We start from the raw sequence: 21361 nt of genomic DNA on the forward strand, positions 1-21361 counted from the left end.
TGACGTGCGGCAGTGACGACTTGTTTACTGGCACGGGCAACGACGTCCTGAATTCCTGCATTCGAGCAGCAGCCGAATGTGTGCGGGACGATCGAGCGTCCACAGACAAGATAAAGATGTTTATTTTTAAAGCCCCACTCAGCTGCTACGGAGCTATTTTACAGAAGTGGCCTGGCTATCACAAGAAAGCTGAAAGACGACGTGGGCTTGCCATCGTCACGTGGGTATTTATAACGGCAGCCAAAAACGCGTGACGCCGATTCTAAATGTGGAGGGAAAAACCGGAGGACCCCGGAGGAAAATCCACGCAGTGGCCACCACGGAGAGAGAAAGAGAGAGATGCGAACTATACTGAGGTCTAGAGCTCTGAAGAAGAGCCGGATATCTCAGTGGGCATTAACTGGCAAAATAAAAATAGTTTATAGTATTTTTAGTTTATTTTCTGTGGCAGGGGCGGTAAAGGCCTGAAGCCAGATGGTGAGAGACTGAGCAAGTGAGTGCCGACAGGACCTGGCACAGGAGAGAAGTCATGGCGGGCTGTGGTGAGTTCAAAAGAAGTCACAAACAAACACCACCTTGTTGTGAAAGACCCAACGCAGAAGATTCCTGCGTTTGATCTTCCCCGAAGCTCGTGGTCAACCCCGAAACCGCATCCACTGCACAAACCATGGCAGTAGATGCGGGTTGCCTGATGATGCACAAATGGGAAATGAAAAACTCTCCAACAGTAGAAGCGTGCGACCGTGGTCATCCAGAACAGAGACCGTGCAACGTGTAACGACGCAACGCCCAGATCCGCAATTCCGAAGGGGACACCACAGCGATGATTCACGACTCTGCTCCTGACGCGGCTGCCTGGGCTTGACCAGCTGCACGTGGCATTGCAGCCGTCGCTCTGCGGCTACATCAGCAGCAGCCGCACGACAAGAAGAAGACCTAAATGACTTTCATGACCTGGCTGGGCTGCCGTGTTTTGCCGCACGGGGCATTTGCCAGGCCGAGGTGACTTGGGCGCGCCGCCCGGTAGATGCCACCGCACCTTCGTCACCGGCGCTGCTTCCCCCTGTGGTGGACATCGCTGCTGGGTCTGGCCGGGCCCTTTCACGTCGCCATTCCCAGTGGCCACCGCCTGCACCCCATCGCCAACACTCAGCCTGCGTGCCACACAAAGACAAAGATCCCCCACCCCCGCCGCTCCGGTATAGCCTTAACAGACTGTTGGGGCAAGTGCTGTCAGCTGGAACGGCACACGAGAGGGTGGGGTGGACAGCACCGCGCCCGGTCGCCTTTGTCTCCCCAGTGGCGGTGTTTACACACCGCACCGGGTACCCATTTGTAGCCGAGTCGACCTAGGGGAGGCCCAGGACCGGTTCAGATAATCGTCACCGGTGTTGGTGATCGTGAGCAGAAATCGAACTCGGATCGCCAGGTTCATAGCTCAACACGCTAACCCGCTACATTCCACGGGGCCTGGGGCAGTCGCCCCGATTTACCATATACCCTTGGGACGGCTCTGCAAAATGAATCAGCAGACAAGTAGGAAGAGCTGTGTCGCTCTACATGAAACTTAAACTATTTATTTACACGACTCATCGGCAACACCACCTCCTGGGAGAGAAGACTTTCAGAAAGCCATCAGCAGAGTCAGGTTTGCTTTCAACCAAATTCCGGTGAACTTGCCAGATGTCTCTTGGGTAGGACCCATCTCTTTCATACATTTGTGGGTACCTAAGTCACGGTGGCGACTGCCACGGTAACAAAATGTTAACTCCCTCTCCTGGTGGGTTCGATCACGACAATGACGCCTGCTGGATATTTGGAGTGTGCGTGTCTCTCTCCCCGTGGTCGCGTGGATTTTTCTTCGGGTCCTCCGGTTTTTCCCTCCACATTTAGAATCAACATTCACATGTTTAGAGTATTTGGCTGCTATGCATTTCCACGTGATAAGCCACTTCGTCGAGCTATCATTTGTGGCCAGGTGACTTCTCAAAAAAAGCTGCATAGCTCAGTGGTGACTTACCTGGTAAAATACTAAAAGTTTAGTTTAACAATTTAGACTTAAAAGCTCGTGTTGTGATCGCAACACGAGCGGTCTTCATCATCTCTCCGCCTGAAGAAGACCGCTTGTGTTGCGATCGAAACGTCGTGGGTTTTTTGTTTTTGATCTGCGTGACTTTACCGAAAGAATCAAGAATATTTTGTTTAACAAGTTAAATAGTTTTAGCCAACGCAAAACTCTATAATACACAACACAAAATAATCGCGAGTGTCGCTGTGGAGAAACTAAGTAACGGAATAGACCAGCAGACAATCTGCCTCCTTCTCATATCTGAAAAACAAGTGATTTTTTTGTTACAGTGAAAAGGTTTACCTTGACAAGAGTTTACCTCTCACGTCTGACAATGGGCAGTGTTATGGTGCGCGTCTCCTCACCTGCAGGCCGGGCCTCCGGGGGGGCCTGCGCGGGCCGCCCCCTCCAGCGTGCGGCCTTCACAGACGTCGTCGCGGCTTAGCGAGCAGGCCGAGGCAGATCTGGGGAGTCCACCTGCGGGCCGTCACCGCCAATCACCGTCCGGCCGCGGGTTGCTGTGCACACTCAGAGTCTGTGACTGAAACACTGCGACTGAAACACTGCGACTGAAACACTGCGACTGAAACACTGCGACTGAAACACTGCGACTGAAACACTGCGACTGAAACACTGCGACTGAAACACTGCGACTGAAACACTGCGGCTGAAACACTGCGACTGAAACACTGCGACTGAAACACTGCGACTGAAACACTGCGACTGAAACACTGCGACTGAAACACTGCGACTGAAACACTGCGACTGAAACACTGCGGCTGAAACACTGCGACTGAAACACTGCGACTGAAACACTGCGGCTGAAACACTGCGGCTGAAACACTGCGACTGAAACACTGCGACTGAAACACTGCGACTGAAACACTGCGACTGAAACACTGCGACTGAAACACTGCGACTGAAACACTGCGACTGAAACACTGCGGCTGAAACACTGCGACTGAAACACTGCGACTGAAACACTGCGGCTGAAACACTGCGACTGAAACACTGCGGCTGAAACACTGCGACTGAAACACTGCGACTGAAACACTGCGACTGAAACACTGCGACTGAAACACTGCGACTGAAACACTGCGACTGAAACACTGCGGCTGAAACACTGCGACTGAAACACTGCGACTGAAACACTGCGGCTGAAACACTGCGGCTGAAACACTGCGACTGAAACACTGCGACTGAAACACTGCGACTGAAACACTGCGACTGAAACACTGCGACTGAAACACTGCGACTGAAACACTGCGGCTGAAACACTGCGGCTGAAACACTGCGGCTGAAACACTGCGACTGAAACACTGCGACTGAAACACTGCGACTGAAACACTGCGACTGAAACACTGCGACTGAAACACTGCGACTGAAACACTGCGACTGAAACACTGCGACTGAAACACTGCGACTGAAACACTGCGACTGAAACACTGCGGCTGAAACACTGCGACTGAAACAATGCGACTGAAACACTGCGACTGAAACACTGCGACTGAAACACTGCGACTGAAACACTGCGACTGAAACACTGCGACTGAAACACTGCGACTGAAACACTGCGACTGAAACACTGCGACTGAAACACTGCGACTGAAACACTGCGACTGAAACACTGCGACTGAAACACTGCGGCTGAAACACTGCGGCTGAAACACTGCGACTGAAACACTGCGACTGAAACACTGCGACTGAAACACTGCGGCTGAAACACTGCGGCTGAAACACTGCGACTGAATCACTGCGACTGAAACACTGCGACTGAAACACTGCGGCTGAAACACTGCGGCTGAAACACTGCGACTGAAACACTGCGACTGAAACACTGCGGCTGAAACACTGCGGCTGAAACACTGCGACTGAAACACTGCGACTGAAACACTGCGACTGAAACACTGCGGCTGAAACACTGCGACTGAAACACTGCGACTGAAACACTGCGACTGAAACACTGCGACTGAAACACTGCGACTGAAACACTGCGACTGAAACACTGTGACTGAAACACTGCGACTGAAACACTGCGACTGAAACACTGCGACTGAAACACTGCGACTGAAACACTGTGACTGAAACACTGCGACTGAAACACTGCGACTGAAACACTGCGACTGAAACACTGCGACTGAAACACTGCGACTGAAACACTGCGACTGAAACACTGCGACTGAAACACTGCGACTGAAACACTGCGACTGAAACACTGCGACTGAAACACTGCGACTGAAACACTGCGGCTGAAACACTGTGACTGAAACACTGCGACTGAAACACTGCGACTGAAACACTGCGACTGAAACACTGCGACTGAAACACTGCGACTGAAACACTGCGACTGAAACACTGCGACTGAAACACTGCGACTGAAACACTGCGGCTGAAACACTGCGACTGAAACACTGCGACTGAAACACTGCGACTGAAACACTGCGGCTGAAACACTGCGGCTGAAACACTGCGACTGAAACACTGCGGCTGAAACACTGCGACTGAAACACTGCGGCTGAAACACTGCGGCTGAAACACTGCGACTGAAACACTGCGACTGAAACACTGCGACTGAAACACTGCGACTGAAACACTGCGACTGAAACACTGCGACTGAAACACTGCGACTGAAACACTGCGGCTGAAACACTGCGACTGAAACACTGCGACTGAAACACTGCGACTGAAACACTGCGGCTGAAACACTGCGACTGAAACACTGCGACTGAAACACTGCGACTGAAACACTGCGACTGAAACACTGCGACTGAAACACTGCGGCTGAAACACTGCGACTGAAACACTGCGACTGAAACACTGCGACTGAAACACTGCGACTGAAACACTGCGGCTGAAACACTGCGACTGAAACACTGCGACTGAAACACTGCGACTGAAACACTGCGGCTGAAACACTGCGACTGAAACACTGCGACTGAAACACTGCGACTGAAACACTGCGACTGAAACACTGCGACTGAAACACTGCGACTGAAACACTGCGACTGAAACACTGCGGCTGAAATGCATCGGCAATTACATTGAGCGGCCTGCGCGTCGTCTTGGCCAGAAGGAGGTGGCACTAGTTGAGTTTATTGGTGCAAGACGGAAGAGGAAAGTGGCAACAAGTGGCGAGACGTGCAGGGGACACCTACGGGGCTACCTGCCCATGGATCGTGACGTTGATGGTGATGATGATGTTGTTGTTGTTGTCTTGGTGTGGTCTGGGACTGTTGTTGTTGTCTTGGTGTGGTCTGGGACTGTTGTTGTTGTCTTAGTGTGGTCTGAGACTGTTGTTGTTGTTGTTGTTTTTTGCTGCCTTGCCCAAGATTGCATTTGGTGTTGATAAATCGGCAGATATTGATGTACTTATGCAATTTGGACTCATAGCCTTTATTTATTTTCATTTATATTTAGTGCGTTGCTTAGAGCTGTCCGATACTTTACACTCACATCAGTGTCTGTATTGTTCGCCGTTGTTGTAACTGTCTGACTCCGTGCGAGCTTCATAGCTCATCGGATCTCTCCTCCAGTCGAAGTAAAGCTCCTGATTCTGTTGGTGCTTATCTCCCGTTCGCAGCCCAGAGCAGGAGGTGGACGTCAGACAATCGCTAGTGACTTCCACAAAAAGTGATACATATTTTATCAACCCCCGGATCCATGATGATGATGATGGGCCGAGTCAACCCCCTCCCCTCCAACCAGGACGTGAATTCACAACCTTTCCGATTGCGAGCCACTCCCTCTACCGGCCGGCCGGATACGTTCCTTGTGTCTCAGCAGTATGACTAGGACTGCAACGTCTCTCTTTATTACGTGAGTAGACGTCCACGCATGTGGGCCAAGGCTCCTGGGTGTGTTGATCAAGTTAGATGGGCATCGAATTCTGTTTGCTTCCTGTTATGATCCTAGCAGTGGCAACAGACTCTATTATTACGCATTCTAACTATGGCAAGTTGTAAATAAACATGAATGTGGAATATGCGTCATTAATATAACCGTTTAATAATTTGTCGTCTTTCATTATTTATTTGGAGAATGTTTGTTTACAGAGCAGGTTTTTTCTGTGTGTGTGTTAGGGAGCGGCGGCGCAGCGGTTAGCGCGCTGTGCAACAAACCCGGTCGAACCGAGTTCGATTCCCTCTCACGGCCACCAACAGCGGTGAGAATTATTTGAACCGGTCCTGGGCCTCCCCTAGGTCGACTCGGCCTCAAACGAGTACCTGGCGCGGTGGTGTAAACATTGCCACTGGGAGACAAAGGTGGCCGGGCGAGGTGCTGGCCACCCACCTCATCGTGTGCCACAGTGCCGGCCTTCATCGGTGCTGCTCGCTAACAGCACTTGCCCCTACAGTCTTTTAAAGGCTACACGGGGGATCTTTGTTGGGTTGCGGTCATTAGCGAGCGCTCTGCGATCACCGCCGTGATAGAAATCCAAGCGGCGTCCTCATTAAGTGCACCACTTATTTTGGAATCGGAACGTAGTGCGGACATGCCCTAAATTAACTCGGCTGAAAATAAATAAATGGCAAAGTGTGTGAATGGTCATCTCTGGGGAGATGAAGGCGGCGGGGAGGGGGTGGTAGCGTCGGCATCCGACGCATCACCCCCCACGGCTTTAACCGGTCAGGGAGCGTGGACAGAGATTGGGATGAGGAGCGTGAGGCGAGGGTGGCGTAGCGGTGCCACCCGCACCTCACAGCCCTCGCAGAGGGGCTTGGGTTGGTCTGTCGAGTTGGCTTGGACTGTGGAGTTGGGTTGGACTGTGGAGTTGGGTTGGACTGTAGAGTTGGGTTGGACTGTGGAGTTGGGTTGGACTGTGGAGTTGGGTTGGACTGTGGAGTTGGGTTGGACTGTGGAGTTGGGTTGGACTGTGGAGTTGGATTGGACTGTGGAGTTGGGTTGGACTGTGGAGTTGGGTTGGACTGTGGAGGGGTTGGACTGTGGTAGGGGTTGGACTGTGGAGTTGGGTTGGATTGTGGAGTTGGGTGTGAAGTGCGGCTCAGGGACGGTGGGTCGAGTCAACTCGCCCCGCCGTGGATTTGAACTCGCGACCTTTCTGAACGCGAGCCGCTCGCTCCGCCGTCGGAGCATAAAAGTAAAAACGACGCAGTTTTTATTTTACCAGGTAAGGCCCGCCGAGCCATGTGGCTCTTTTTCAGAAGTGACCTGGCCACAAGTGACTGCCCAACGAAGTGGCTCATCCTCATGTGGACACTTATAGCGGCCAAATACTCTAACAGCACTTGCCCCCAACACTCTGTTACGGCTATATGGGGGTGTCTTTGTCTTTGGGGGTACCGCGTGTCCGTGAGCGATGGTGCATCTGCTGCATGAACGTCGGGCAGCTGGAGTGGTCTCCAGGCCGACACTGCGGGAAGGCGGCGTCCGTGGCTCCGGGCTCGTCCGTGGCATCGTGACCCGAGGTCGCCTTGAGTGGGCTCGGCTCCTGCCAAAAAATCACTCCAATAAATCGTCCGCTCAGTGGCTACGAGATGTCATCTCCCTCGCCTGGTACGCAGGAGGTCGTCGGTTCGATCCTGACCCTGGTGATGGCCGTTGTATATTTGGAGTTTGCGTGTGTCTCTCTCTCTCCCCGTGGTCGCTTGGATATTTTCCCACGTCCTCCGGGTTTACCCTCCACGATTAGAATCAACGTGCGTTTAGATTACTATGTTTGGCTGCGATACATTTGCACGTGATAAGCCACTTTGTTGAGCTATCATTTGTGGCCAGGTCGCTTCTGAGGTAAGAGCTATACACACTCTTTGGGTCTTTCGGTAAAGTCACGTAGATAGACAAATAATACAAAATCACGACGTTTAGATCGCAACACAAGCAATCGTCTTCAGGTGAAAAAATACAGCAGGCGAACTGCTGAGGCAGGAAGAAATTTAGCGGGAGAGCTGCTGCAGCAAGAGGTTCTAAAGGTTTAAGATGGGTGCAACCCAAGGGTAAGTGGGCGGGGCTAGAGGTGTAATTTGCATGTAAATGTAAGATCGGAGAGTCTGAGAAACCTCACGACTACGGTGCTGAAGGGGCGGCCATTGTATTGCTAGAGATGAGAGAGCAGCATGTCAATGCAGCGGGAGCCGTCTCACTTTGTGATTGGCGTGAGAAGATCGGCATGTCAGAGCTATACAGCTCAGTGGGCCTTACCTGTTCAAATAGCAATCGAAAAACACCGGCTTCTCGACGCAAACCGCCGATCGAATTTCCGCTCTTTCAATTCCATCAGTCAATCCTCGAAAGCCTCGCAGAGTCACAAGAGTCATTTCCAAGAGGGTTCTGCCAATTGTTCACAGGAAGCTGCGACTCTACCCCTGCTGCTGCTGTGTCAGCCCCAATGGAGTTATTTGCAAGTAATGATACTCTTAGTTTCTTTCGGTAAAGTCACGTAGGTAAAAAATTATAATAAAATAAAATAATTATAAATGAAAATTAATCAGTTCATTATTCTTTTATTTTATTATTATTTTTTCCTACGTGACTTTACCGAAAAAACCTAAGAGTATGAATCCTTGCAGTCACAAAAGCTTCAAATCTAGAATGCAAGTAATGACGTTTCAACATCGGGATGTTTGGCCGAAATCAGTCACACTGCGTGAGACTTTTTTTTTTTAGAGATGGGAGGAAACCAGAGAAACCCGGGGGAGACTCGCTTGGCTACGTACGGTGAGAAACAAAGTTCAACAGGCACACCTATGTACGTAACGCACAGAATGTACAAACTCCGCAGAGCGAGGGCGCCCGAGTCGGGAATCGAACCCAGGGCGCTTGGTGCCGTGAGGCTGTGGCCGCGTCGGGCCGAGAGGGTTAAAAACAGCGATGAGCTGTCGGAAAAGCCTCGACCCAAATCGGGAGACAGCTGACCAGCGACACGGCTGGCCACCGACACAGCACGGAGTCGAAGCAACGCCGTGGGATGATGAACGGCGGGCCGACCGTGACGCCGTCAGACAGAGATCGTGTTACCAGCGCAGACAGTGCGGGAACATTACTTTTGGTGGGCGGCTCAAATATGTTTTACTATATTACAAGTATTGTTTTGTGTGCCACGTGCTCTGTTTGCAGCGACGTCATGGCTGTGTGCGTGCGTCGTGAGTGCAGCGATGGCGGTGAGTGCGTCTGGCTGTCTGGCTGGGGCGAGCTCCGTGTACCTGCTGGAGAGACTTCCCAGCGTTCCGCTTCTTCAGCGTCTGTTTGTTGACGAGCACGTAGGGGCCCAGCACCTCCTGCCAGCTGTGTGGGATGGGGGGTCGGGGTCGTGTTAGCGCTTTGAGTTTCACGCCGGAGCGGCAAACGGAGCGATGTGGTGCAGGGGGACGCCTCTCGCCTCGCCTCGCAGGCACCGCCCGCCCCGACTGGACAGCTGTGAAAAAGAGCTTTGTAGCTCTTCGGATTCCTCCTCCAGTCTAAATAAATATCCGGAATCTGATTCTGCACCCGAGTGGACACCCGTGTTGCCACCTCCCTACCCAGGCTTGACCCAGATAGACGATGGGTGGTTTGGCTCGGGCGATATTAACAACAGAGATCATCGTAATATTTAGAATTGTTTCATCGTCTTGATGCTCCCAAAAAGGTCCCATAGCTCTAACTGCGCAACCCGAGCTGTGAATACTTCAATACTTGCGTTGCCTTTGTACTGTTCGACTTGTGCCACTGTTCTCTGGCCTAACACTGGTGGTTGAGACAAGGCCATAACGAAGGCTGCTGTCAGTCTCAAATACAATGGGTACATTGTTACTAGGGCACGTGTGTAGGCATGTTTTGCCACGTGTATGGTGGTTAATTGAGACTTGATGATGCCTTTGTCTCTGAAACCTATTAGCCTACACCAGAGGAGCCTCCTGTCTGGCCTCGTCTCACCACCAGTGAGGCCAGAGAACAACGCCGGCAGGCGAACAGCACAGGGGCAGTGCAAATATCAAAGTGTCAACGCCTCGGGCCGAGCAGTGATATCAATGGGAGCCTTTTTGCCGGTATCAAACTGATTAAAATTAACAGGCTAAACTCTTTCCTGTAAAAGTTGTCTATTTGGTGTTTGAACATCTTAACACCTCCTGTATCCTTGCCAGAAAGGGTAAATCCTATCCTTATTTTATTCATTATCATAAAAATAACAACAACAAAAATGGTTTCTGCTGCTGCTGGAGACCGACCCGCCAATGTCCTCCCGGGTTTCTCCGCGGACGAAGAAGTGTCGCTGCGGCGTGGAGATGCACAGCGAGTTCCTCTGGCCTGTGCGGCTCTCGGCCTCCGCCACCTCCACCACCTCCGACATGCACACGACGCCCTGCGGCAACGTGCTCGGCTGCACTCGACGACAACGACATCATCGACAAGAACTTCTCGACAATATCCACAACGTCAACATCGACAACATCAACAACAATATCAACAACATCAACAAAAATATCAACAACATCAACAAGAACATCGACAACATCAATAATATCATCATCAACAACTTCAACATCGACAACGACATCAACAACATCACCAACAACATTAACAACGACATCAACAACATCTACATCAACAATAACATTAACATCAACAACATCTACATTAATAATCATTAAAATGTTTAATGCGCATTCCACCCTAGGATTCCACTGCGCAATGCATGGAAAGCAGGAGACAAAAACAGAACCAGCAGGGCCAACCGACCAAACTGAAGAGGGAGGCCACTTTAAAGAGATGGGTTTCAAAGCAGACTTCAATATATCTCCAACTCTGATTGTCTGATTTCAAGTGAAAAAGCATTCCATAGCTTGGGTGCCATGCTAATAAAAGCCCGATCGCCAAAAGAGCGCAACCTGTAGACCTGGGAGTGCTGAGCAGTTGGAGATCACAAGATCGGTAAGGACCTTGATGGAATATATAAATGTGTTAGTTCCTGTAAGTAATGTGGGGTGAGCACAGAGCCTCATCTTAAAATACACTCGGATTTTACCGGTAGCCAATGAAGGGATATGAGGACTGGTGTGATATGTAATGTGCTCACGGAATGGTGTGCGTGGTGTAAGCACCCTAGCAGCTGCATTCTGAACAAGCTGGAGTCTACATCAATATCAACATCATCAACAATAACATCATCATCAACATAAGCATCATCAACAACATTATCATCATCATCAAGTCAAGGCCCTGTCCCTTCACGTCTCGGGCTTGTGCCACTGTGCTACTCCCAGGCTTTGGATCAACCTTTTGTTGCTCTATGCCAGCAAGACAATGAGATAATCCTTCAGATATATTCAAGTCTGTCTAGACAACTCTCCCCTGTAAGCTGGCAGTCAGCCCCTGCCTGTAGTGCTGGCCGTGTACCCGGCACGTGCTGTCTATCCCCCGGCTTTCCATACGCAGTGGCGGTGCGTTGGTGGCGATTCACGGAATAAAAGGCGTCACTTTACAAACGTTAATCATCATCACCGCCACCACCACCAGGGCCGGATTCAGGTTCTTGTAGACCCTAGGCACTTCTGTTTCTAGGCCTTCCGTGATAAGTTCAGTGATAACGCCTCGTCCTTCCCTTGCACTGCTCTCTATTGACAATGAGATTGTACGAAAAGCACCATTTGAAGATGTTAGTGCGAGGTTTGCAATTAATTTTTTTTCAAAACGTTCACCTCCGGTGTTAGTTTCTCTCTTACCTCATAAAAAAAACATTGACACTGAATGACTCTGCCTCATTGTATGTACACTGTGACTATCCTTGCTATGTAAATATATTTATGCAAGATATCTTGGTTAAATTGTTTTGTATCATACAAACAACAACAAAATGGTCAACATTTTTTTGGTGAGGCCCTTTTTAGTGTTCGTAGGCACAGTGCCTCCTGTGGCCTATTGGACAATACGGCCCTGAAGTCCACCACCACCACGAGTCTTCTGCAACATCTACGTAGCACACAACCCCAGGGCGGTAGCGCTGCGGGCAGCCGGGCCACACGACGGAGGCTGCCACGGAGGGCCTTACCACGGCGGCCTTACCACCGTGGCCCTACCACCGCGGCCTTACCACCGCGTCCTTACCACCACGGCGGCCTTATCACTATGGCCTTACCACCACGGCGGCCTTATCACTATGGCCTTACCACCACGGCGGTCTTACCACGGCGTCCAGGGCGTAGCGCAGCTCCCCGTGCTCGTAGAGCAGGAAGAAGCGCCTCTGCCATTTCTGAGGACGAGAGAGCAAGGCACGGGACAGACGAGTTACATCTCCTCCTCCTGCAGCCACTCCCCACCTCATCTCGCCTCTCTCATCTCCCTCCGTGTCTCGTCCTCTTCGTTCCCAATCTTCTCTCTGTCCCTCCTCCTCCTCCCTGTGCCCAGTCCCCGTGTTCGGTCCTTCTCCCTCCTTGCAGCCCTCCACTGGAATCAACTTCCCCTGCACATTGAGCAGCACTGCTACCCATAGACTCAGCACTGCTACCCATAGACTCAGCACTGCCACCCACAGACTCAACACTGCCCATAGACTCGGCATTGCTACCCATAGACTCAGCACTGCTACCCATAGACTCAGCACTGCCCATAGACTCAACACTGCCATCTAAACCACTATTTTTGTTACCGCTTTTAAAACGTTATAGAGAGAGAGAGAGCGCGCCTTGGCTTAAATAATAAATAAGATGCGACGAATGAATGTTAAAGGGCAGGAGACCTGTCGCTGAACTTACCCTCGATCTCTGCAAAGAGTTCCCGAAGTCGGTGCCCTCTGGGGCGAGGCACAGCCACCCGCCGTAGAGCGGCTTGGCCTGCACACGGCCAGGGGATGAGAGCCCGGGGTCATGCGGGGGTCACAGGGCAGCGGTGACACTCGCGAGCAGAGCCGCGTGAGTTCGACACCAGACTCGGGCGCCCATCTCTGTGTGTGTGGAGTTTGTGCGTTCTCTCAACCCCCCCTTCCCTCTTCTGCAGAGAGAGTGGAGTTTGTATGATCTCCCCCTGTCCTAAAGAGTGAGTGGAGTTTGTATGATCTCCCCCTGTCCTACAGAGTGAGTGAGTGGAGTTTGTATGATCTCCCCCTGTTCTACGGAGTGAGTGAGTGGAGTTTGTATGATCTCCCCCAGTTCTACGGAGTGAATGGAGTTTGTATGATCTCCCCCTGTTCTACGGAGTGAGTGAGTGGAGTTTGTATGATCTCCCCCTGTACTACGGAGTGAGTGATATTATTCCACACATTTCTCAATTGGGATCACACAGCAGCAGCAGCAGCAGCATCGTCTCCTCCTGCGACAATTCGGCAGGACTCTCTTGAAAAAGAGTTGTGAGACTTAGTGGGGCTGTCACTGGGTAAGTAAGTGGCATTCTAATGATAACACAGTAGTCACGATCAACCCCCCTACAGAGTGAACTGGCACCAGGGAGCCTATTTAGACAAAGTCTCCTCCTACTCAACGGAGACCTGGGTCAAACAGGTTCACACACAAACATAACAAATTAGAGACACTATTAAAAGTACTCAAAATGTAATATGACAATAATACAAACATTACAAAGTACAACAGACTCGAACACGAGATTAAATTAAGGTTGAGACGAACATTGAACGAGGGTAATTAAGTTGAAAGTACAATTAACACGTGGAAGAACAGAGCAAACGAAGCGAGATTGAGAAGGGGTCGTGGTGACGGGCATCACGTGGCCTTCGACTTCGAGAGCAGGGCTCGGCCACGTGCGGGTCGCTCTGCGAGCGGACTGCCCCGCCACGTGCGTCAGTTGGTGAGTTTGTTGACGACTACCACCGTCTTGCTCGTACTCACCACGTCGCACCGTGCACGGCCTCTTGAAATATTGATTTGTGGGGTTTTTTCCCTTCGTTTGTTTACCTAATTTGACCAACAACAGAATCAAATCTAAGTGGCTCTTATATTGTCAATGTCGTTACCGGATCTCCCCTCTCTGGTCATGAACACACGAGGCGCGGAACGACGCACAGACAGCGGCCCTCCAGACGGAGATGGGAGTCACCACCAGCTCACGGTGGACAACAACACAATTACCATCATGATGCATGTGTGTGTGTGTGTGATGGAGACTCATGAAGGACGCTGCTACTGGGCAGTTGGAGGCAGTCGCCCTCCAACAACAACAACAACGGACGTCAGAGGAGCGACGCTCACAACAACGAGCGAAGCGCCGGGCGGATAAAATGAGAGCAAGTTGGCACGGTAGGGGGGCACATCTGGTGTATCTGCAAGTCGTCTCAGTCAACCCATGTGGGTCCGTCGGCATAATAATGACACGTGGGTCTGTCCCGTGACCTCCTGTCAACGAGCCTTCGACACTTCACGTGGCCTCAAAGTGCACGTGGCCTGCCACAGGCGCCGTGGTGACGTCGCCGTCACTTAGTGGCGAATGGCGTTTGCTGGCATTGGAGCGTTGTACACAGAACGAAGCACAATACCTTGCTACCGATCTCGTCAGGGAGCCTCAACCACCATCACGCAAACTCCAGTCATCCTCAGAGCAGCAGCAGCAGCAGCGGCTTTTGGCTGGCCATCGAAAAAAGACGGTCACTGCATCGCGTCTTCTGCGGCCGTCTGGAACGCTCTTCCATCTGATATTAGGAAGTCACTGGGAGATATGCACCTTTGCATCATCTCGATTGAAAAGAATTTATGTATAACTTCTTTTTGTGTTTTAGTTTGTTCTCCTTCCCCCTGCACCTCCGAATAGCACGGTTGGCTACGTACGGTGCGAAAGAAGTTCAACACGCCTTGAACTTCCAACGCCCCATCTTAGGCTCCACCATCCGTGGAACGTGGAACAGACTCGGCGTCGGGGTCACAGGCACCACGGAGGAGAAGGGGGCTTCATCATCACGAGTGGCCGGTGAAGTTGGCACAACAGACAATAATCATGGGGTGTATCATCGCTTTAATTCCGATATGCATAGAGCTGTGAAGCAGTAGCTTCCAACTGGCAGCACAGTACTCAGAACTGCTAATCACTTGTGCATCCAACTTTCGCTGAAGACCCACGACTTCGCCACTCCGCTACTCGTGACGCTACCACCCGCCCCCCCCCCCCCCCGTGGACGCACCACCCACGCCGCTCACGCCAGCGACATCAGGCCGCTCAGAGGTGAAGACTTTTTGTGTACGACGGATATTGTGTGTATCGCGTCCCCCTTTGCACACCACGACGCACATAAACGAGTTCGAACCCCCCCCCCACCTACAACATGAGACCGTTTTTGCCAGAATCAAAGTTTGAAATAATAAGAAGAGGTTTTATCCTTTCTGGCAATACAATAGGAGTTGTGAGAGTTGATTTTGCCCTTTTTTCTGGCAACAAAACAGGTGCTGAGATGTTAAAACACTAAACTATAACCTTTTACAAGGAATCATGTCTGCATTAACCACAATACTTGTGGTCAGAATGCAAACAAAACACATACTCTGATAATATATGCATTGTCTTTGAAACGGATTGGTCCACACCAGAGACAGCTTTCTTTTGAGCCTCGTCTGGTCAAACACCGTTTTGAGACTAGGCTCAAAAGAAAGCGAGCGACTGAGTGAGCGAGTGAGTGAGTACGTGAGCGAGTGAGCGAGCGAGTGAGTAAGTGATTAAGTGAGCGAGTAAGCGAGTGAGTGAGTGGGCAAGCGAGTAAGTGAGTGAGCAAGTGAGTGAGTGATTAAGTGAGCGAGTGAGTGAGTGAGCGAGTGAGTGATTAAGTGAGTGAGCAAGTGAGCGAGTAAGTGAGCGAGTGAGTGGGCGAGCGAGTAAGTGAGTAAGTAAGCGAGTGAGTAAGTGAGTAAGTGAGCGAGCGAGTTAGTAAGCGAGCGAGTTAGTGAGGGAGTGAGCGAGCGAGGAGCGGCGTTGCCCCCCCTGCCCCCCTTACCGTGTTTGCTCAGTCCACAAAGCAAGCCCCCCGAGCCCCCCACTCGTGGGCGCTCTTCATTACCAGGCGAGTGGCGACTTCCCAGCCAAGTGGCGCCGTTCGTTCTCAACGCATGGGGAGCGGTGGCGAGGAGATGTTCACTACCTCGCCTGGTGTACACGAGGGCGCGGGTTCGATACCGACCCTGCCAGAGGGCTGAACGATTAATCGATTTCAAATCGAAATCGCAATTTGAAACAATGCGTTTAGCAAATCGCAAAGGCTGCGATTTTTGCGATTTGAAAAGTCCTCTTACTTTATTTTTGGAATTGTTTAGATTGTTATTATTATAACTTTAATTATTTAACTTAACAATTGTTTTATGTTCGATTGTTCTATTTCAATGACAACATTTTCATAAATACATATTGGAAGCAATTAATATATTTTAAGTTCTCATCCTTGCATTAGAATATATAGAGCTGTTCATATTTTGATGGTATCACGTGGTAATGCTCCATCGCATGTTTTAAATCTATTACACCGTGAATATTGAACTGCAGCTTGACTTAAATTTTTTTTATCGCAAATCAAATCGCAATATCTGTCAGAAAAATCGCAATGAAATATTTTCCCCAAATCGTTCAGCCCTAGCCAGACGCCTGCTGTATGTTTAGATTTTACAAGCCTCTCTCTCTCTCATCATCACCGCGACTACCTCGCCTGGTGTACAGGAGGTCGTGGGTTTACAAGCCTGTCTCTCTCATCATCACAGTGACTACCTCGCCTGGTGTACAGGAGGTCGTGGGTTTACAAGCCTCTCTCTCTCACCATCACAGTGACTACCTCGCCTGATGTACAGGAGGTCGTGGGTTTACAAGCCTCTCTCTCTCACCATCACAGTGACTACCTCGCCTGATGTACAGGAGGTCGTGGGTTCGATCCTGACTCTTGACGATGCCTGCTGCTGTGTATTTGGAGTCTGCGTGTCTCTCTCCGGGTCCTCCGGTTATCCCCTCCACATTTAGAATCAGCATCACGCGTTTAGAGTATTGTATTTGGCCGCTGCTATAAATGCCCAAACGACGACGATGATCGTGATGATGTCAGCCATTTGTGATAGCCAGGTCGCTTCTTGGAAGAAGAAGAAGAAACACAACAACAACAAGAAGAAACACAACAACAACAAGAGCTGTTGTAGAGCAGCTCATCAAGCTGGCACGAGAGTCGACGCCCCCGCTGCCGCTGCTGCTGCCGCTGTCTCTCCCCGCAGGTGACCACCACCACCACCACAACCACCACCACCACCACCACGCACCTGAGTCAGCTCCTCGTCCAGGGCCGGGTGCGAGTCGCGGGCCCGGAAGCAGTCCTGGCACTTGCTCGTGTTGAAGATGTTCGCTCGGAACTTGAGGCACGAGGCGAGCTCCTTGCCCGCGAGCATGGCGGCAGCAAGCCGCGAGAGAAGTGCTTCAGCGGGAGATGGTGGGTGAGGTGGTGGTGGGTGAGGTGGTGGTGGTGGGTGAGGTGGTGGTGGTGGTGGGTGAGGTGGTGGTGGTGAGGGAGTGAAGAGGTGGTGGTGAGGAGATGGTGAGTAGATGGTGGTGGTGAGTGAAGAGGTGGTGGTGGTAAGGTGGTGGTGGGTGAGGTGGTGGTGGGTGAGTAGATGGTGGTGGTGAGTGAAGAGGTGGTGGTGGTGAGGAATTGGTGGTAGTGAGGAGCTGGTGGTGAGGTGGTGGTGGTGAGGAGCTGGTGGTAGTGAGGAGGTGGTGGTAGTGCGGCTGCTAGTGTGGAACACAGCACGCTGCCCGCCTGTGTCGTCAGCGGCGCGGTGGTGGTGGTGGTTGTGTTGGTTGTGGTGGTGATGATGGTGGTTGTGGTGATGATGGTGGTGATGATGATGGTGGTGACGGTGGCACGCACGAGTTCCAGACGCGCGCTACGGTGCCTGTGCACTCCCCATCACCCGTCTGCCCGTCTCTCAATTGTCACAACTTGGACATAGTGCTGTTTGTCACTGGCCGCTCACACGCTCCCGCCGTAGTCACGACCCCCGCCTCCAGCCCCCCATCCTGGCATCGCCGCAGCGAGGAGCAGCAGCAGTCACGGTGACAGCAGCAGAAGCAGCAGCAGTCACGCAGCGGGGACAGCGGCTTGACAGGCGCGCGTCACGCCACGTGCACTGCGGCAGCGGCAGATCACATCACATCTCTCCAGCTCTCTCTCCCCTCTCTCTCCCCTCTCTCCTGTCTCTCCCCGTCTGCCTCCCTCTGTGGCTGCGTCTTAAAGGCGAGGACGACACTTGGGTGCGAGCGAGCGAGTGTGAGAGAGAGAGAGTGTGTGTGAGAGTGAGTGAGTGCGTAAGAGCCCCGAATAGGACCGGCGGAGTGCGGTAAGAGGATCCGCGGCGCGCTCGCCGGCAGGCCGGTGGCCGCTGCTCGCCGCGTCACTGCAGTGCACACACGGACACACACACACGCGTAGAGACAAAGATGCCCCGTGTAGCCTTTAACAGACTGTAGGGGCAAGTGCTGTTAGCCAGCAGCGATGGAAGGCCGGCACGGCACACGAGGAGGGGGGGGGGCAGCAACATGCCACACCACCAGACAGACACAGACACACACACAGACACACACACACAGACAGACACACAGACAGACACAGACACACACAGACAGACACAGACAGCAGGCTGGCAGCAACACTCAGCACTCCGCACCGCGTCCCTCTCCCGCCGCGTGGCGGTGTCCAGACGCCGCCGGCGACGTCTCTGCCGCCCCCCGGGCTCACTCCGTCTCGAGCCCCTGTGGCAGCAGTGATGGAGCGGTGGCGCAGCGGTTAGCGCGCCGCGCTACGAACCCGGCCACCCGAGTTCGATTCCCGCTCACGGCCACCGACACCAGTGACGATTTTCTGAACCGGTCCTGGGCCCACCCCTAGGTCGACTCAGCCTCAAAACTGGTACCTGGTTGCGATGTGTAAACATCGCCACTCGGGATACAAAGGCGGCCGGGCGTGGTGCTGGAAACCCCACCCCCTCGTGTGCCGTGCCTTCAAAAGGTGCTGCTCGCGAACAGCACTTGCCCCAACAGTCTGTTGAGACTATACGGGGGATCTTTGTCTTTGGTGTGTGGCCGGCATCGGGGTCCCGTGGATCCCGAGCGCCCTCTGTGGACCTGGCGACCTGCTGCAGCAACAGCTGCTGCTGATACTGCTGCTGCTGTTGCTGCTGCTGATACTGCTGCTGATACTGCTACTACTCCTGCTGCTGCTGCTGCTCCTGCTGCTGCTTCTGCTGCTGCTGCTCCTGCTGCTGCTGCTGCTGCTACTGCTCCTGCTGCTGCTCCTGCTGCATCATCACCACCATCACCACCATCATCACCACCATCATCACCACCATCATCATCACCATCATCACCATCATCACCATCAGCATCACATGGGCCGAGAGAGGCCGAGAGAGAGAGAGGGCATCACCACCATCACCACCATCACCATCATCACATGGGCCGAGAGAGGCCGAGAGAGGCCGAGAGAGAGACAGAGAAAGGGGACATCACCATCATCACCATCACCACCATCACCACCATCATCACCATCATCACATGGGCCGAGAGAAGCACAGAGAGATGGCATCACCATCATCACCATCATCACCACCATCACCACCATCACCATCATCACCATCACCATCATCATCATCATCACATGGGCCGAGTGAGGCACAGAGAGATGGCATCTCCACCATCACCACCATCACATGGGCTGAGAGAGGCATAGAGAGAGAGGGCATCACCATCATCACCATCATCACATGGGCCGAGAGGCACAGAGAGAGAGAGATGGCACCACCACCACCATCATCACCACCAGCGTCACCACGTGGGCCGGCATGCGGCCTCTGCACTGCGTTCTACGGCCACTGAGTGGCAGTGCATCGCCGCGATCTCGCGGCCTGTCAAGTCACACCGTGGCCTTAAAATACACAAGATAGTATGATTATTATGATATTGCATAAAACAGTTGAACACGTAGTAGGCTTTCGCGTCCAATGTTATCTCCATAATAAAGGTGTGTTTCTTTGGGTTAGATCGCGTGCATATAAATGTGTCGTTAAACCCGCCACCACCCAACACAGCCAATTAAGTAAGGTTTGTCACGTAAACAGAACGTGCCAATTGGTTACTACAGTTACAATGACGTTAACTTAATTTAATTTGGTTTAACACGTAGGCTTTCGCGACCAATATCATCCGTAATACAGGCGTCTTTTGGGGTTAGATAGCGTGCACATTTATATATTTACGCGATTTAACCCCCAAAAAAACCTGTATTATGGATTAATTTAATTTAAACACAGTCTACCTGGATATTATATCACGATAACCCTCATATCGTACGAAAAATCGCGAGGTAATTCAGGAGGCAATGCACCTTTCCACAGCTGTTCTTCCACCTGTACAAAGCGGATGTTTTGGTCCACATCGGCCTTCTCCTGCGAGTGCACAAAGCATTTGGTTCAACACAGGCGAACTGTGGGCCGGTTTCAACATTCAGTGCCTCATCAGCACGCTTGGCACGCTTGCTTGAATCAATGCTGGTGGACTGCCGGATGTGCGCACTGTGCAGACAAGTCCACTTTCTGTTTGATAGTGTGGGTCCTGGTTCGAGGCAACATTCTAGAATTCACAACACAAAGTCCTCATCAATAATAATGATGATGACACTTTCATTTTATATCGCGTCATTCATGCCAATAGCATCCCATAACGGTGTCATTCGCGTTGCTGTTGAGAATGAAAAGCGAAAAATGTGAATACTTGCTGGACCACGGTGATGGATTTATGGCCCTCATCAGCTATGCACTGTATGTTGAACTTCTTTCGCACCGTACGTAGCCAGCCGTGCTAAGTGTGTATGTTGCACTTCTTTCGCACCGTACGTGTGTCGGCATCTCTGTAGGTGTGTCTGTGTAGGTGTGTCTGTGTAGGTGTGTCTGTGTAGGTTTGTCTGTGTGGGTGTGTCTCTGTAGGTGTGTCTCTGTAGGCATGTCTCTGTAGGTGTGTCTCTGTAGGAATGTCTGTGTAGGTGTGTCTATGTAGGTGTGTCTGTGTAGGTGTGAGGCGAGGAGTGGTGGTCGTGGTTACTTATGCCCCCACCGAAGACGAACATCCGTGGAGGGATGCAGGCAAAGCCGATGAGTCAGATGCCTTCTATCACCTCCTGTCACAGGTGCTGGCTAAAGTGGCCACTCGGGACAGAGTCGTCTTATTGGGTGACTTCAGTGCCCGAGTTGGTCATGATGCTGGCACCTGGTCTGGAGTGATTGGAAGGCATGGGCCAGATCAGCTCAATAACAACGGTAGGAGGCTGCTAGATTTTTGTGCAGCCCATGGGCTTGTAATTACCAACACGCTCTTCCGGCATCGGCGCATCCACACAACATCATGGAT

The 21361-nt window shown here is 51.9% G+C and overlaps 1 protein-coding gene across 1 annotated transcript in view; it reads right to left on the minus strand.

The window, feature by feature from the left end:
- The window catches only part of LOC144722807 (myosin phosphatase Rho-interacting protein-like), a 38477-nt gene extending 21071 nt beyond the window's left edge, over window positions 1–17406 (minus strand). The window contains exons 1-8 of the mRNA XM_078601245.1: window positions 17227–17406; window positions 12757–12834; window positions 12189–12254; window positions 10234–10385; window positions 9229–9310; window positions 7370–7517; window positions 2434–2545; window positions 1040–1154 (exon numbers count right to left, since the gene is read on the minus strand). Coding sequence (XP_078457371.1) covers window positions 1040–1154; window positions 2434–2545; window positions 7370–7517; window positions 9229–9310; window positions 10234–10385; window positions 12189–12254; window positions 12757–12834; window positions 17227–17352 — 879 coding nt within the window. The 5' untranslated portion in view covers window positions 17353–17406. The remainder of the gene's footprint in view (window positions 1–1039; window positions 1155–2433; window positions 2546–7369; window positions 7518–9228; window positions 9311–10233; window positions 10386–12188; window positions 12255–12756; window positions 12835–17226) is intronic.
- Between the last annotated feature and the right edge of the window lie 3955 nt (window positions 17407–21361).

Source organism: Lampetra planeri, chromosome 1, assembly GCF_965212315.1.
Source record: "Lampetra planeri chromosome 1, kcLamPlan1.2.h2, whole genome shotgun sequence".
Taxonomy (NCBI): domain Eukaryota; kingdom Metazoa; phylum Chordata; class Hyperoartia; order Petromyzontiformes; family Petromyzontidae; genus Lampetra; species Lampetra planeri.